The sequence below is a fragment of the Gopherus flavomarginatus genome, chromosome 1, assembly GCF_025201925.1.
Source record: "Gopherus flavomarginatus isolate rGopFla2 chromosome 1, rGopFla2.mat.asm, whole genome shotgun sequence".
In the NCBI taxonomy this organism is placed as follows: Eukaryota; Metazoa; Chordata; order Testudines; family Testudinidae; genus Gopherus; species Gopherus flavomarginatus.
Genome location: NC_066617.1, coordinates 92,969,775 through 92,985,571, shown reverse-complemented (window position 1 = coordinate 92,985,571; position 15,797 = coordinate 92,969,775). Strand labels below are relative to the sequence as shown.

The 15,797-nt window shown below is 48.3% G+C and overlaps 1 protein-coding gene across 1 annotated transcript; it reads right to left on the bottom strand.

Moving 5' to 3' along the window:
• Window positions 1–1,177: 1,177 nt before the first annotated feature.
• On the bottom strand, window positions 1,178–14,269 carry LOC127052255 (osteocalcin-like). The gene is made up of 4 exons (XM_050955753.1): window positions 13,839–14,269; window positions 6,288–6,323; window positions 3,603–3,675; window positions 1,178–2,493 (listed from the first exon to the last, which is right to left on the bottom strand). The coding sequence occupies exons 1-4, from the start codon at window positions 13,897–13,899 to the stop codon at window positions 2,364–2,366; spliced, it is 300 nt and encodes a 99-aa protein (XP_050811710.1). The 5' UTR covers window positions 13,900–14,269; the 3' UTR covers window positions 1,178–2,363.
• Between the last annotated feature and the right edge of the window lie 1,528 nt (window positions 14,270–15,797).

Sequence of the window (15,797 nt, the reverse complement as noted above, 5' to 3'; positions counted from 1 at the left end):
GAGGGGTGATGCTGTACCCAGAACCACCCATGACAATGTTTTTTGCCCCATCAGGCACTGGGATCTCAACCCGGAATTTCAACGGGCAGAGGAGACTGTGGGAACTACGGGATAGCTATGGCATAGCTACCCACAGTGCAACGCTCCGGAAATTGACGATAGCCTCGGTACATGGATGCACACCGTCAAATTAATGTGCTTAGTGTGGCCACGTGCACTCGACTTTATACAATCGGTTTCCAAATATCAGTTTTGGTAAAATCGGAATAATCCTGTAGTGCAGACATACCCTGTGAGTCTCCTCTGAGCAGACTTTACCCTCCACACTCAGCAATGCATGCCTGCCCTAAACAAAGCCCATCCCAAACCATACAAGCTCCACAAGGTTCACACTGACTCTATGAGCTCGATAGGATGCCCATATCAGCAGTACATCACTATTTCAGTTTGTTACAGATATATCCCACAACACATGCTGTCCCAGACTGGGGTGGGGTTCCACTTGTAGAGGGAACAATTGGCCTGTGTCTTTGAAGGAGCTCCAGTCACCCAGGTCAAATATATACCTACACTGTGCAGACTGAAAGGCCTAGTACCTTTTGACCCACATGGTATGGTACAAGGTAGTTATCTGGGGCTAGAACTTCCTGTAGCCCTCCTCTCCACTGCAGAGCCAAGAGGGACAGGCATTTCATTCAGACCCACATCTCTTTCTCTTTACAGCTGGAGTGAGACTCTCATAGAAGGAAAAACATTTCTTGACCCAAAAGAAGATGTTCCTTCAGGGGAGAGTTGGGATTCCCATTTGAGTCAGTGGGAACTAAGTCTATTTCTACATGAACATGGGGAGTGGGTTTACCTCTTATCCCAGTACAAAGAAGGTCTCTCCAGGGAAGGAAGAATTCAACTGATGGTGGAGTAGGATCCACCTCTCACTTACACAGTCTTATGCAGGTATCACTTCATTGATTTCAATGTAATTACTCCTGATTAACACTGGGATAAGGGAGAGGAGAATCAGGCCAATGTTGTTGTTGTTGTTTCCTGTTCAGTACTCATCTTAGCTACAGAGAGAGGGCCTTATCTTCCAGACCTCTCTTTCACTCCAGTTGAATCTCATCACCTCTCACTCCCACTGGATGCTGGACACATGAACAGAGACAAGCAAAACACAAACTGCTTTACATAACCAGCGTTTATTATAGCCAACAGCTGGGGATGATTTCACCAGGCAACATGCGAATTTTGCTGCTGAGCAGACACCTGCCCTTCTACAGAATCTGATATCTCCCTTACAGAACAGAATATATGATGGTACAGGTGAAATTTCAGAAAGTTGCTAATGCATAAAACTCATAAAAAGATGCCTGCATGAATTTGCAAAGAGGGAAGATACATATTGGGGATAGACAAACCAATTTGGATAAACCTGGCACTGACCCAACTTCAACCCAACCCAACCCTGAACTGACCCCCTTTTTTCTTTTTGACGATTCATAAAAGTTCAATTAACTTTTTGTTTTATTTTTACATCTGCCTCTGCATTTTTTGTTTGTTCGTTTGAGTCAGGACCAGAAACATAAGTGCCAAACTAATTATGAGGAACAGCTTTTTGTTTGGGTATTTTCAGCCTGACCAGAAACAGGGTGTATCAGAAGCACCAGAGATTTCCACCCCAATTTTGCAGATCCAAGAAGCTCAGTGAAGTATATGAAATCAAGGTGCTTAGTTGAATGGACCCACCAAACCTTTAGGGGCTCATGCATTGTTACTAACATACACTTGGGCTGATCACCTCACCCTGGAACCTGGTGGTTGCAAACTGCTGAACCTTCCCCAACAGGAAGCAGCAGGACCCCCCGATTCCAGTGGGTGCATGAGGATCACTGCTCTCCACAGCACACACACATACACACACAGTTGCATTTCTCATATTAGTCACCCCTCACCTTGTACTTTTTTGGGAGGGGAGGGAGCAAAAAGTTCTTGCTGCTGCCCTTTGTCATATTTTAAGTTTCTTCAGAAGAATCTCCTCTTCCTATACTTGCTCTGGAACTTCCATGGCAAGCAGATAAGATGGATTCTCCTCACCTTCCTTTCTCTGAAGAAGCTCAAAATACCATGGGAGGCCATGGGGGGAATGCCTCTGGTAGAAGGATCACAACTAGTGTTTAGCAGTCTTAGACTGGACAATGGATATACATGGGATAAATTTTGCCATTGTGCTCTCATCAGTGCTGAGCAGAATTGAAGTGGGCCCAATCTAAGTCTCCCTTTTACTTCCTTTCCTTCCTCCCACTACCCCATTCTTTATGGAGGTCAGACTGGACCCTAGCCAGGTGGGGGAAGGGACAGACTCTTCCTCAGAATCTCCCAAAGTAACGCTGATATGCAGCATAAAACCCCACATGTTCTGACAGGTAGTCACAGGGGGCGTAGTTTTCACACTGTTCCTTTCTCATCTCCATTGGGGACTTGTACATTTCATAGTACCTGCAGTAGACAAAGAGAAAGATGCCACTCATGACTCATCAGACTCCTATGCCACCTTCTGAACTCAGGGAGAGTGATTACTCAACATTCCCTAGAGAGGGACTCCCTTATAGTGAATATAATATTTACCTACAACGGGTTAGAACCTAGCCCCTTTGAGAAATGTCAAAGCTCAGGGAGCTCTATCAGTTAGGGATTGAAGCCAGTTCCCCATCTCGCTCACAAGGCTCTAACAGCTAAAGATAGAACCCAGGCTCCCTGGTTATTGTTCCAGGGGAGTGGGTCGGGTCTATCAGCTGGGACTTTACCCAGGAACCTTAGTTATCCTTTCAGAAGCTTTACTGACTGGGGATTAAACCCAGGCCTTTAACTACTGTCCAAGGATGCTCAACTAGAAATGTCTTAGCCCTCAGGGCCCCTGTGAGATGTAGCTTGGTGACCTCTCCCAGGAGGTATGTGAAGCGTGTTCTTGTGTCAATCTGTCAGCTGAAGTTCTCCGAGTCCCTGTCTCCAGGAGTGTTATAAAAAAAGATGTGCTTGCTGTAGTATCTGGGCCTAGTCAGAATGAAGAGCCTGTCTGATCTGACCTCATCCCTGCAGCAGAGCTGAGCTCTGTGCAGGAACTGAGTGCAAAGATGAAACCTCCTTAGTGCACCCTGTGCAGCGGGTTGCTTCAGTCCCTGATACAGACTAGAGAAGCCTCTAATTTGCACCCCACTCTCCCTGGCCCCTAAGGGCAGTCCAAGTAGCCAGAAGTATCAGCAGCCTAGGAATGCTGGCCAAGTACCCCCCATTCCTGAGTACTCCCAGCAATGCATCTGGCATGTCCCTGTGCTGGGGTCTCTTACAGGAGGTGATGTAAAGCTAACTATGGTCACTCTATGTCTGTCAGAGACTCCTCAGGGGATATTTATGGCCCTTTGAGGAAGAATAGGCCACTTGTCTCCAGTAAGTATCTCCAGCATCCTCTTTTTTCTGCTTGTGTGTGTGAGGATGTTATCCCAGACATGAATCAAATTCCTTGCCACATCCCACTGCCTTCCTATCCCCCTCTGAAATAATACAGAGTTCAGTCCTTAGCCCAACTGGTGAGGCAGGGAAGATTTTACCTTTCATAATAGGGGTAGGACCTCTTCTGCCTCCTCACAAAGGCATTAGCCATTTCTCTTTTTACCTTAACACCTGCCATGGGAGAATAGAAGAGTAGGTTAGAGCTTTGTGGCTGCCCATCTATAGTCCAAAAACTAGAGTGTCCTCTGGAGATGGAACATCTGCTATCCCTTATCACAGTCCCTCCTCACCTTACTTCCCAGACCACACCTACTCAGCCCAGCCTTCACAGTTCCACCTCCCTATCTTCCACAGCTTCAGGGACCTATCTCCCCCTCCACTCAAACCTGCTTGGTCATGAACTCCAGGAGCATGATTCTCTTGTCACTTACCCTGAGGTAAATCTGGAGCAAAGCTATTGCAGTTCGTGGGGTCACAGCAGTAAGTGAAGAGACTCAAGCCCCAAATCTGCAGGGACATGGTTCCTTCTCTCTCCAGTCCTGATCACCTTAGAGTCTTGCCTTCTTTTACACAGTCTGACACAACCTCATATGGACTGTCACACTGGCCACTGCACAGTGAAGCCTTGGTATCAAGGTCCACAGTGCACCCCAAGGTGACTGAAGGCAATGGAGGTTGTGTCACTGACTGTTGCCTGTTAAGACACTGCAGCCGGAATACCTTTAAAGGACTGTAAGAAGGCTGTGCTTAAGAATATCGGTGCCCATGTGTGCAGAGTGCTAGGAAAGATTTTAGAGGGGTAGCCATGTTAGTCTGTATCAGCAAAAACAATGAGTCGTCCTTGTGGCACCTTAGAGACAAACCGATTTATTTGGGCATAAACTTTCGTGGGCTATAACCCACTTCATCAGATGCATGGAGTGGAAAAAAGTAAGCAGGTATAAATAGACAGCACATGAAAAGATGGGAGTTGCCTTACCAAGTGTGGGGTCTGTGTTAATGAAGCCAATTCAATTAGGTGGATGTGGCCCATTCCCAACAGTTGACAAGAAGGTGTGAGTATCAACAGAGGGAAAATTACTTTTTGTAGTGATCCAGCCACTCCCAGCCTTTATTCAGGCCTAATTTGATGGTGTCAAGTTTGCAAATTAATTCCAGTTCTGCAGTTTCTCGTTGAAGTCTGTTTTTTAAGTTCTTTGTTGAAGAATGCCAGCTTGTAAGTCTGTTATTGAGTGTCCAGGGAGATTGAAGTGCTCTCCTACTGGTTTTTGAATGTTACAATTCTTGATGTCTAATTTGTGTCCATTTATTCTTTTGCGCAGAGACTATCCAGTTTGGCCAATGTACATGGCAGAGGGGCATTGCTGGCACATGATGGCATATATCACATTGAGAGTATTGCCAATGGGGAAATACACCGGCAATCGCTGCACAGAGAGATCCTGGTGCTCATTTGTAGAGAGTCTTGAGAGGACAGAGGACCCTGCACCCCTTGCCCCGGCACACTGAGCTCTGCATGGAGAGTTTTGGATACCTGTGTTTGGGGAATGCTCTGAGAGGGCCACCAAGTTCTTCCTGCATAGAGGTTGTACCATTTCCAGCTCATCTCATCTCCCTAACCCAGACTTTCAACTGCCAGCAAAATGTTCTTTCTGATGCCAGATTACTTGGCCAGTGAGAGAGCCCAGCTGTTTATCTCGTGGGGACAGACGGTGTTATCTCTGGGTACCAACTGGCAAGCTGAGCTCAGGTCATGTCTGAAATACCATCTACAAATAAACCTTCACTGTAAGAAGTGCCAGCAGTTACAACAACTCTTGTAAAGAAGTTTCTCTCTCTCTCTCTCTCTCCCTCCACCCCATGTTTTGATTGGTTCTCTGGGAATTCCAGCTTTAATGATCCCCAGCGGCAATTTATTCCTTGTCCTATGGGACAAGAGAGGCGATGGGGGGGTCAAGAGAGCCAGGGGATATTTTTCCTAATGGATTTCTGTGAACCAGTCTGCAGAGCAGAGTGAGAGGCAGGGAAACGTTTCAGACCCTAAACTCAGGTCCCACTCCGAACTGAACAGAATATGCATAGTCAGTACATAGTCCAAACTTACCCTTTTCCTGCTACTTGATATTGCAGTTGTACAACATAAAGCTCAGCCTAAACCTTCTCCCAGCACTTGGCTGTTCTTAGGTTTTCCCTGAAGGGATCTCTCTGTCCCAAACCTTAGCTCTCTTTGTCACTCCATCTCCCTTATATCCTAGTGGAGCTAATAAGCCTCTCTTGCTCCAGCAAGTCAGCAGAACTACCAACTGAGCAGCTCAGTGCAGGTTTCTAACTCCTGCAATGATAAGCCAATAGAGGAGCCCTGCCATTCTGTGACACCCATGATGGGCAACTACCTCAGCTAGCTCACACCCTAATTCCCATGTAGCTCCCAGAGCAACGTGATTGTTGGCTCGGCCTGCCTCATGTCCTGGTTTATCTGACAACTGAAAACCTCAGCCTGCTCATGTCACTGCTGCCTGCTTCCTACTGTTTGCAGGGTTCCACCTGTTCCACTATGTCATGTGAAAACTGGACCTTTAGTTGTCACGAGTGCTCTGCTGAGACGAGAGGACTCATGATGGCACCTGCTGTAGATCTCAGTGTTGGTCACGGAAGGAGAAAGAAGTGAGAGGATTCTCTAAGCATCTCACTCATTTCCTAATACTGATAAAGGGAAAGATGGAGGCAGATGCAGGGCTTGAGACAGGTGCAGAGATGGGGGAAAGTCATAGCAAGATACTCACCTTCAACATCGTGTGATTCCAAAGTGTCCTTTGAATCTGGAAAACAAAGAATAGGAGTCAGGAGGTACCACACAGGAACCAAGCATGTGATTCCAGTCCTTGGCTCTCATTGGATGACTGTATCTCCCTCCCTTATTGGGTAACATCATTTCCCTTCCCACATTGGGAATTTTTATCTCTCTGCCCCCACTAGGGCCTTGTCTGCACTAGAAGTTTGGGGCAAAAATTTCCCACTATGGCTAATACTGGTTCAGTTCTATCAACGTCACCACAGTTTATAGGGTATCGCTACATTAGAGCTGAAAGGTGTAAATTCCAGCTCACAAAGATATACTTGAACTAACTGTGATTAAGCTAATGCATTAAAAACCAAAGTATGGCTGCAGCTGTGTGAGCAGCTGGAGGGGCTATACATCCAAGTATGATCCTGTCCCAGACCACAGGTACATACTCAGGATGGCTAGCCACTCCTGCCAATCAGTATTAGCACAGGTATGTCCACCAGTGCTGGAATCATATCTCCAGCTCTAGTGTAGACATACACATAGTGTCATTTCAGCTTGCTTGGAGTAAGATGACATAGTGATAAAAATGCCAAGATGGGAAGGGAAATGGTGTCACCCAATAAGGGAAGGAGATACAGCTATCGAAAGAGATGCAGTGGTGGTAGACATAATGGGAAACTTTGCCCCAAATGCCTAGTATAGACACTGCCTGGATGGCACCATCTCTCCTCCTTCTCCACTGGGAAGGTGTGTTTCTTTGTTCTCTCTGAGGAGCTGAGGGCCTTTGACAGAATGTGAAGAAGAGGCAGGTATTAAAATACTTAGGAATAGTCTTGCCCTCTGGAGCATCGTAGACCAGAACTGAGGTACAGGGAAGAATGTAATGCCTGTCATCATGTCACCCCACCAGCTTTCCAGTCATCTAAAGAGGAACATAAGAACAGCCATGCTGGGTCAGACCAAAGGGCCATCTAGCCCAGTACAGTAACTCCTCACTTTAAGTCCTCCAGGTTAATGTTGTTTCGTTGTTATGTTGCTGATCAATTAGGGAACATGCTCGTTTAAAGTTGTGCAATGCTCCCTTCTAATGCCATTTGGTAGCCTCCTTCTTTGTCCACTGCTTGCAGGAAGAGCAGCCCATTGCAGCTAGCTGGTGGGGGCTTGTAACCGAGGTGGACAAGTAGCCCACCCATCAGCTCCCCGCTCCCCTAAGTTCCCTATGCAGCAGCCACCAGCAGGCTATCAATTGCAGGGCAGTTCAGGTGTCCCTCCCCTCACTGTCATGTGCTGCTCCTGCCCTCTGCCTTGGAGCTGCTCCCGGGAGCCTCCTGCTTACTGTGCATGGAAGGGGTGGGAAGAGGGAGGCTAATGTCAGCGTGTTGCCCTCCCCCATGCTCCTGCACCCCACTTACCCCTTCTCCATATCGAGCAGGGTGGGGATACCGACAGAGAGAGACAAAGCGAACTTGGGACAGCAGCTGCTGTCTCAACTTCCTGATCCACTCAAAAAGACAATGCACTTAAGAGTGGGTCAGCTTACTTAAAGGACCAATGTGCATCTCTCTCTCTCTCCCACGCACAAGGTGTGTGTCTGTCTCTGTCTGCTATGCTGTCTCTCCTCCCTCTCCATTTGTGCTGCCTTGTTGAATGTGAGAGGCTACATTAACAACGTGTTAACCATGGAGGGCTCAGCCAAGTGCTAGTTCATCATTTAGCAGCAAGGCATTCCCTAGGAAATACCCCACCCTCTTCCACTCTCTCACTGCACCACCTCAACCAAGCTTCACAATCATTGCTGTGAACAGTATTAAATTGTTTTTTTTTAAATGTACACTGTGTGTAGATAGATAGATAGATAGATAGATAGATAGATAGATAGATAGATAGATAGATAGATAGATAGATAGATAGATAGATAGATAGATAGATAGATAGAGTTTTTGTCTGGTGAAAAAAATTTCCCTGGAACCTAACCACCTCCCCATTTACATTTATTCTTATGGGGAAATTGGATTCGCTTAACATTGTTTCACTTAAAGTCACATTTTTCAGGAACATAATTACAATGTTAAGTGAGGAGTTACTGTATTCTGTCTTCCGACAGTGGCCAATGCCAAGTGCCCCATAGGGAATGAACATAACAGGTAATCATCAAGTGATCCATCCCGTCGCCCATTTCCAGCTTCTGGCAAACAGAGGCTAGGGACATAAGAACATAAGAACCCACTGTATGTACCAATGTCATTCTTAATTCTAACCTTCGATGGTCCCTGCAATCACCCAAGGGGAATTCCCTCTGATTTTACTGGGCGTTTATGGGACCCATACTCTGCTCACCACTCCAAACCACCCAGGCTCTTCTTTAGTTCTTCACCTATCACTCTTTCACCCATGGCAAATCCTACCTGCTATTGTCTTAGAAGTGTATTTAGGGACAAAGAAGATTTAGGAAAATAAACGTGTTGATTAATTGCTAGTTTGTAAACTCTTTGAGGGGAAAGTTGTGGTTTTTTGTTGTTTTTTCCAAAGCACTGTGTGCATTTACATCAGCAAGACACATTTGATGTCTGATCAGACCCTGCAGACTATTTGTGGAGAAAGGAGCTATTCAGCATGAGTCTGGGTATCTGAGTTTGACTCTAAGTCATTTAGGTTCAACTTGTGATTCTGAGGCTAATGTTAAATACACGCTACTTAAGTAGTACCATTGACTTCAATGGGTCTGATTTGCAGAGTGAGGTCTTATTTAGCTTGAGCAAGGGCATCAGAATCTGGCCTTTACCTAGCAGCTTCTGAGAGCTAAATGGCAGTTTTGCTGTATCACACTCACACAGTGAAGAGAAAGGAGAAACTGGTAGATGTCTCATTCACTATGTTCCAAGTAATCTCTACCCCCAAGCAGTCCCCAGTTCCTGTTCTCAGCTATGGAAACAACCTGTCACCAGTGGCAGCAGGCGGAAGCTAGCATGGCTGATTTTCTTCTTCCCCCTCCCCTTATAATAATAAATAGACATATACCTATCTCATAGAACTGGAAGGGACCTCAAAGGGTCATTGAGTCCAGCCCCCTGCCTTTACTAGCAGGACCAAGTACTGATTTTGCCCCAGATCCCTAAGTAGCCCCCTCAAGGATTGAACTCACAGCTCTTGGTTTAGCAGGGCAATGCTCAAACCACTGAGTTATCCCTCCCTATTTCCCTCTGCCCCTAGAGGAGATGAGCAGTCTTCACCTCCACCTGGTGAACCACCACCTCAAACTTTAGTCAGAGATCCCCAGACACAGAACCGGTGCAAGCATTTAGGTGGACTAGGCGGCTGCCTAGGGCGCCAAGATTTGGGGGTGCCAAAAAGTGGTGCCCCCAATTTTTTTTAAATGGTTGAGCAGCCGCTGCTGCTGGGACAGAGAGGGAGTCTGAGCTGCCGGCGGCAGCGGCCGCTGGCAACCCACGGGGTCCCCTGGCTCAGGGCACAGCCACGGCAGCCGGCAGCCCAGGGGCCCCCATGGGTCAGCGGGCAGCCGGCAGCCCAGGCCCCCCCCCCGCGGGTCAGGGTGCCGCCACGGCAGCCGGCAGCCCAGAGGCCCCCATGGGTCAGCGGGTAGCCGGCAGCCCAGGGCCCCCCCGGCTCAGGGCGCCACCGCGGCAGCTGGCAGCCCAGGGCCCCCCCCGGGTCAGGGTGCTGCAGCGGCAGCCGGCAGCCCAGGGGGTCCCCTGGGTCAGGGCGCCGCTGCGGCAGCCTGCAGCCCAGGGCCCCCCTCGGCTCAGGGCGCCGCTATGGCAGCCCGCAGCCCAGGGTGTCCCCTGGCTCAGCGCGCCACCGCGGCAGCCGGCAGCCCAGGGGGTCCCCTGGGTCAGCGTGCTGCCACGGCAGCCAGCAGCCCAGGCCCCCCCCCCCCGGGTCAGGGCGCCGCCGCAGCAGTCGGCAGCCCAGAGGGTCCCCTGGATCAGCACGCCGCCATGGCAGCCAGCAGCCCAGGGGGTCCACTGAGTCAGGGCACCGCCACGGCAGCTGGCAGCGCAGGGCCCACCCGGGTCAGGGTGCCGCCACGGCAGCGGGAAGCCCAGGGCCCCCCTGGGTCAGGGCGCCACCGCAGCAGCCCAGAGGTTTGGGCTGCCCGTGGCGCACTGACCCAGGGGAATCCCTGAGCTGCAGGCAGAGGCTCAGAATCCCTCTCCCTCCCAGAGCAGGGGCTCCAGCCTATGCCATTTTTCTCGTTGCCGGTGGGGGCGCTGGTGGCTGGGCAGAGCTGCGCAGCTTTGCTTAGGGCACATGGCAGGAGCCCTGCGAGGGCAGCACGACACCAGGGCTTCTGGAGGAAAGCGGGGACTGCCCCCTGGCTCAGCCTCCACGTCAGCCCCAGCGAGGGGCATGGAGAAGAAAAGAGCCTCAGCGGTGGTCTGGTGGAGTGGAGGAAGAAAGAGGACCCCGATGCTCATGCGTTGGGCAAGGTAAGCAAGTGCTTCCCCACAGCTTGGCCTCAGGTGCCTGTGCTCCTGTCCCCTTGGTCCTTGGCTGGTCCATGCTGCTGCTCCCCTTGTGCCTGGATGGCTGGAGAGAACAGCAGTCTGCAGAGCTGAGCTGCCCCAGTGCCCTCAGGCACCCCCGACCCCATCCCCCCCACAACCCTGACCCCCAGCTCCGAGCCGAGTCCCTCTGAGCTGGAAACTCCCTCGACCCCATCCCCCCCACAGCCCTGACCCCCAGCTCCAAGCTCAGTCCCTCTGAGCTGGAAACCCCCTGACCCCATCCTCCCCACAGCCCTGACCCCCAGCTGAGAGATAGTGTCCCTAACACAGTTATTGCTCTTCACATCCTCTTGACTCTCCCAGTTTCTGTGGCCAGTGGTGAGCGAAGCTTCTCAAAGCTCAAATTGATAAAAACATACATGCGAACATCAATGTTGCAACAAAGACTTGTTGGGCTATCTACCTTGTCACTAGAACATGACATTGCTCACAGCATTGACTTGGAGGAATTGCTCACAGCATTGACTTGTTTCTAAATTTGCTAAACTTAAAGCGCGGAAACATAAATTCTAAATATAACATGTTACTCTGTGACCGTGTATTGTGTATAATGTATGTGATTTTGGGGGGGGAGCAGCGCAAGATGGAAGTTTCGCCTAGGGCGCAAAATATCCTTGCACCGGCCCTGCCCAGACAGCCTCTTCACTATCATCCTGCCCCAGTACTTGCCATTCACCTGTCTCCCAGTGCTGCTGCTCATTTGAAGTTCATGTCCTCTAAAGCACTGTCTGTCACACTGCATTGAATCCCCCAGCTCTTAGCCATAGGGAACCCAGCAGAGCAGCAACCCTCATCAGAGTCTTAGTAATAATGTGATTAATAATAGTTCCAGTGTTTTTCATCTGAGGATCACCAGGTGATCTACAAACACTAACTCAGGGGTTGGCAACCTTTCAGAAGTGGTGCATCGAGTCTTCATTTATTCACTGTAATTTAAGTTTTCACATGCCAGTAATACATTTTAACATTTTTAGGAGGTCTCTTTCTATAAGTCTATAATATATAACTAAACCATTGTTGTATGTAAAGTAAATAAGGTTTTTAAAATATTTAAGAAGCTTCATTTAAAATTAAATTAAAATGCAGAGCCCCCCAGTCCGGTGGCCAGTACCCGGGCAGTATGAGTGCCACTGAAAATCAGCTGGCATGCCATAGGTTGCCTACCCCTGCACTAACCAGTTAATTCTCCCAATGATCTTGTGGCTTAGGAAAGCACTATAATCCCCATACTACAGCTGGAAAAACTGAGGCACAGAGAGGTAAATGATTTGCCTAAGCCCTAAGGTAACACAGCAGAGAATAGACACTAGGACATTTGACCCCCAACCTCCTGTACTAGCACTACAGCAGGTGAGGCAGCAGATGAAGGATTGTAGTAAGGGAGGTAAAAGTAGTGACCAAGTTGATACCCCCTTCACCTCCTCCTCTGAGGAGAAGATTGCAGATGAGAGGGAATGGAGAGTCTTTAACTTAATGCTTTTTAACCTTAAAAAGATTCAGGAGTTCGACTGTGAGCTTTGGCAAAGGTACTGGCCAGTTCCTGTTTTATCCAAACTGTGCCACCCAGGAGACAATGACTCCTTACTAAATGTCAGAAAGCAACATGCTGTCTGCTGTAGAATGGAGCCTTCTGGAAATCTCTAGGCTAGTGGAGCCCAGGGCTGGCACTTCCATTAGGCGACCCTAGGCGGTCGCCTAGGGCGCCAGGATTTGGGGGGTGGCATTTTGTGTGCTCCCCACGGGGCGCATGGAAGCTTCCGGGTCCGCTCCTGTTGCGCCACAGAAGAAGGACCTTCTGCCGACGTGCCGCGGAAAACAGCGGCAGGCAATTGAGCAGCTCAATGACTGCCGCTGTCGCCTGCGGCATTTCGGCGGAGGGTCCTTCTTTGGCGGCGAGATGGAAGTGGAACCAGAAGCTTCCGTGTGCCCCATGGGGTGCGCACAAAATGCCAACCCCCAAATTCTGCCTAGGGTGCCAGAAACCCTGGCGCCGCTCCTGGTGGAGCCTATCTGAATTTTCCACTCCACATGGAAACTGATAAAGGATTAGACCAAGACTAATGAACAGACTCGAATACAATAGCTGCTTTAGAGCAGACTGACCAGGAATGAAGGAAAGAAGCTCTCTGAGGGGAAAACAATCAAAGATTAAAAACTGTATTGCAAAATATTAACTTATTTCTCACCAATCTGATGCCTGTGAGAGTGTATTTAATTCATAGGGTCATCTTTAACACTGAAGAATTTAACACTGACAAGAACTGGCATAGTACAGGCAAGTACAGGGCAAGCTTTCTACCCTTCCTGTCTCAGCATCCCTGTCCATTCTGCCAAAGCAGAGAGAGATTGAACACCTGCTATTTCAGATCTATGTCTCCCACCCCTTTCCAGCTGTGCAGCTCACTCCTCTATGGCTATTTCTTATTTAAGAGGGTTCTGAAGCTTGCCTCCCAGCTGCAGTTTATATCTTATGACCATATTTTTTTAGCAGTATCACTGCCATTTTTTTCATTGTGCCTTCAAAAACTCTCCCAGTCCAACATATTTTAATGAAATTAAAAGGTGTAGCTTTATTTTTCTCCTCAGATGTCTCTGGGTACTCTACAACTTTCCAGTGTTGGCAGATACAACATAGCCTTCCCCATGGTCCATGCAGTTTAGACAATTCCTCTCATTTCTGACCTGCAGCACAGTCCATTTGCCCAAAACTGGGGACCCAGCTTTGCTAATTCACCTAAATCCTAAACTGGATTTCTGAGGTTGACAGTCATGCCCAGGTGTGCAATAGTTTGTGTCCTAGTGGAGGCGAATGTCTATTAGGGATTAGGCTGGAGACCCCCAAACCCATTCTTATTTGTGACCTATATAATAATATAACACCTTGCCAATGCAATAGCCCATTGTATACCACCTAGCCCAAAAGCAGGTCTTCTCCTGAGCAAGCAGTCTTCTCAAGTTTTAAGTGTTCAATAGTATACTCAGTGAATACTCCAGGTGAGATAAATACTGTGTCCCCTTACCTCTTTCACAATAGCAGAAGGCTGCCAGGGTCAGGAGTAGCAGCACCAGAAGTTTCCTCATCTCCTCCTTTTCGTCTAATGCAATTCTGCAGCCTCAGAGCTTCTCTAGGAGGGTTCTGGAGCTTGCCTCCCAGCTGCACTTTATATCCTGTGACCATCTGGAGAGATCAGGACTCTGGCCAGAGTCTCTCAAACTTTGACATTCCTGTGTCCCAGTGCCAACACAAAGCTTCACATCTGGGCCAATAGCTATCCAGCCCTGGCAGCCATGTGCACATCCATCTCAGTCCAAAGGTTCATGGCACTTCCAGATGACTTTATGGAGCTCTGAATGCTACTTTTAAAGGGGGAAAAAAAAGCTTAATTGCAAACATCCCATAGTTTAGTGTTGAGCGAGAAAGCGATTCCAGCTGCATGGAAGAGAGGCAATGGGAGAGAACAATCGTGTCATGATGTGGTGCAGCTGATGAAGGGGGTTTCATATGACCCATTTTTGCTAATGAAACAATCTTACACCTCTGATAATCTGAGTTTAATCAAATCCTGCCTCGGCTCAAATAAGATGATCTCAGTCTAGTCTCTGGCATGCTGAGGTCCCCACAGAGGCAGTTTTCTTTCTGTAAGAGAAGTGGAAAATGGTAAAACTGGATATGGCAAGCTCGACACATTGACTTGTGTGGAAGGAACTCACCACATCACTCTTCACCTATTCCTCTACCCGCTCTGGAACTCCTTCCAGACCAAATCATATGGAACGATCCACTGTGCAGTGCTGGGGCAGGGGGAGCTAAGCAGAGAAGACAGAAGGGGGAAATGAAGGTTAGTAATCTGAGCTGTTACAATCTCAAAACCAAGCAGCACCGTGCCCAGTTGTTTCAGGATATGGTCTTGGTGACACATTAGGGAATTGCTTTCATCCAAATCAAGACTAATTTGAACTAATGCCCCAGAATGAAGCTAGGGGCACATTGCTGCAGGAGGTGGCGTCATTCAGATAAGGTATAAAACCAAAGCTACATTTCTGGGGTCAGACAGTGCAGCTAGGCCTATCTATACCACTTGAATGTCCCACAGTGCTTTTTGAAAGAGAATTAGCCCCAGTATCCTTGCCAAATTGCAATTTGGGCAGTTACATTCTGTCTACCTAAATTCCCCTTGTATCATCAAGTAGATATGACATTTGATAGTTCCTGTCCTAAGATGTTGTTTGTACACTATTAAATGCCTGCCAAAGAGACCGCTGCATGGCAAGGGGAAGAGGAAGTGATCCCTCCAGAGCCCAGTTTTCAAAAATGGACACTTCACTCTGTGTTTGGTGACTTTAGACACCCCAAAGCATGTGTATACATAGGAAATGGGGAGGATGTGGCAGCAACAGGGGGCAGAAGGAACAGTGAGTTGAAGATTAGGAAGAAGGAACAAAGGGCAACTACATAGGTTTGGGCTGAAACCCAGTAGGATGAAAAAAAGAGAAGATGCACAGCATTGAAGGATGAAAGGGAAATGCACAAAAGATGAGGTAATATCTTTTATTAGACCAACAGAATCCAATATCCTGGGTTATCTAATATCCTGGGACCAACACAGCTACAACAATACTGCATATGACAGATGACCCTGTAAGACAAGGCGGTGAGGTAACTGGACCAACTTCCAGTAAAATATATTATCTCACCCACCTTGTCTCTCCAATGTCCTGGGACTGACATGGCTACAACAACACTGCAAATGACCCTGTAAGAGTCAGAAGAGTATCTGAGATGGAGTTCTGCCCCTCCAGGGAGTCTAGGTGAAACCAAAATGCTTTCAAGAGGGGTCTGGAGTTCTGGGTAGAATTTCAGTTGAGTGGTCAGCTGAGCTTGGGCTGAGGTAGAGAAAGGTACTGAATGTAAGGGAGGGAAGGAAGGAGAAGAAGAAAGAAAGATAGATGAAGAGAAACAAAAGAAAGACCGACAAACA

Bases quoted from the DNA above. Each gene is read 5' to 3' on its own strand.
- LOC127052255 (XM_050955753.1), bottom strand. From the start codon at position 13,899: ATGAGGAAACTTCTGGTGCTGCTACTCCTGACCCTGGCAGCCTTCTGC. The intron at 6,324-13,838 runs GTAAGGGGACAC...TTTGTTTTCCAG, and splicing joins CTTCTGCTATTGTGAAAGAG to ATTCAAAGGACACTTTGGAA. The intron at 2,494-3,602 runs GTAAAATCTTCC...TGTCTACTGCAG, and splicing joins TCCTACCCCTATTATGAAAG to GTACTATGAAATGTACAAGT.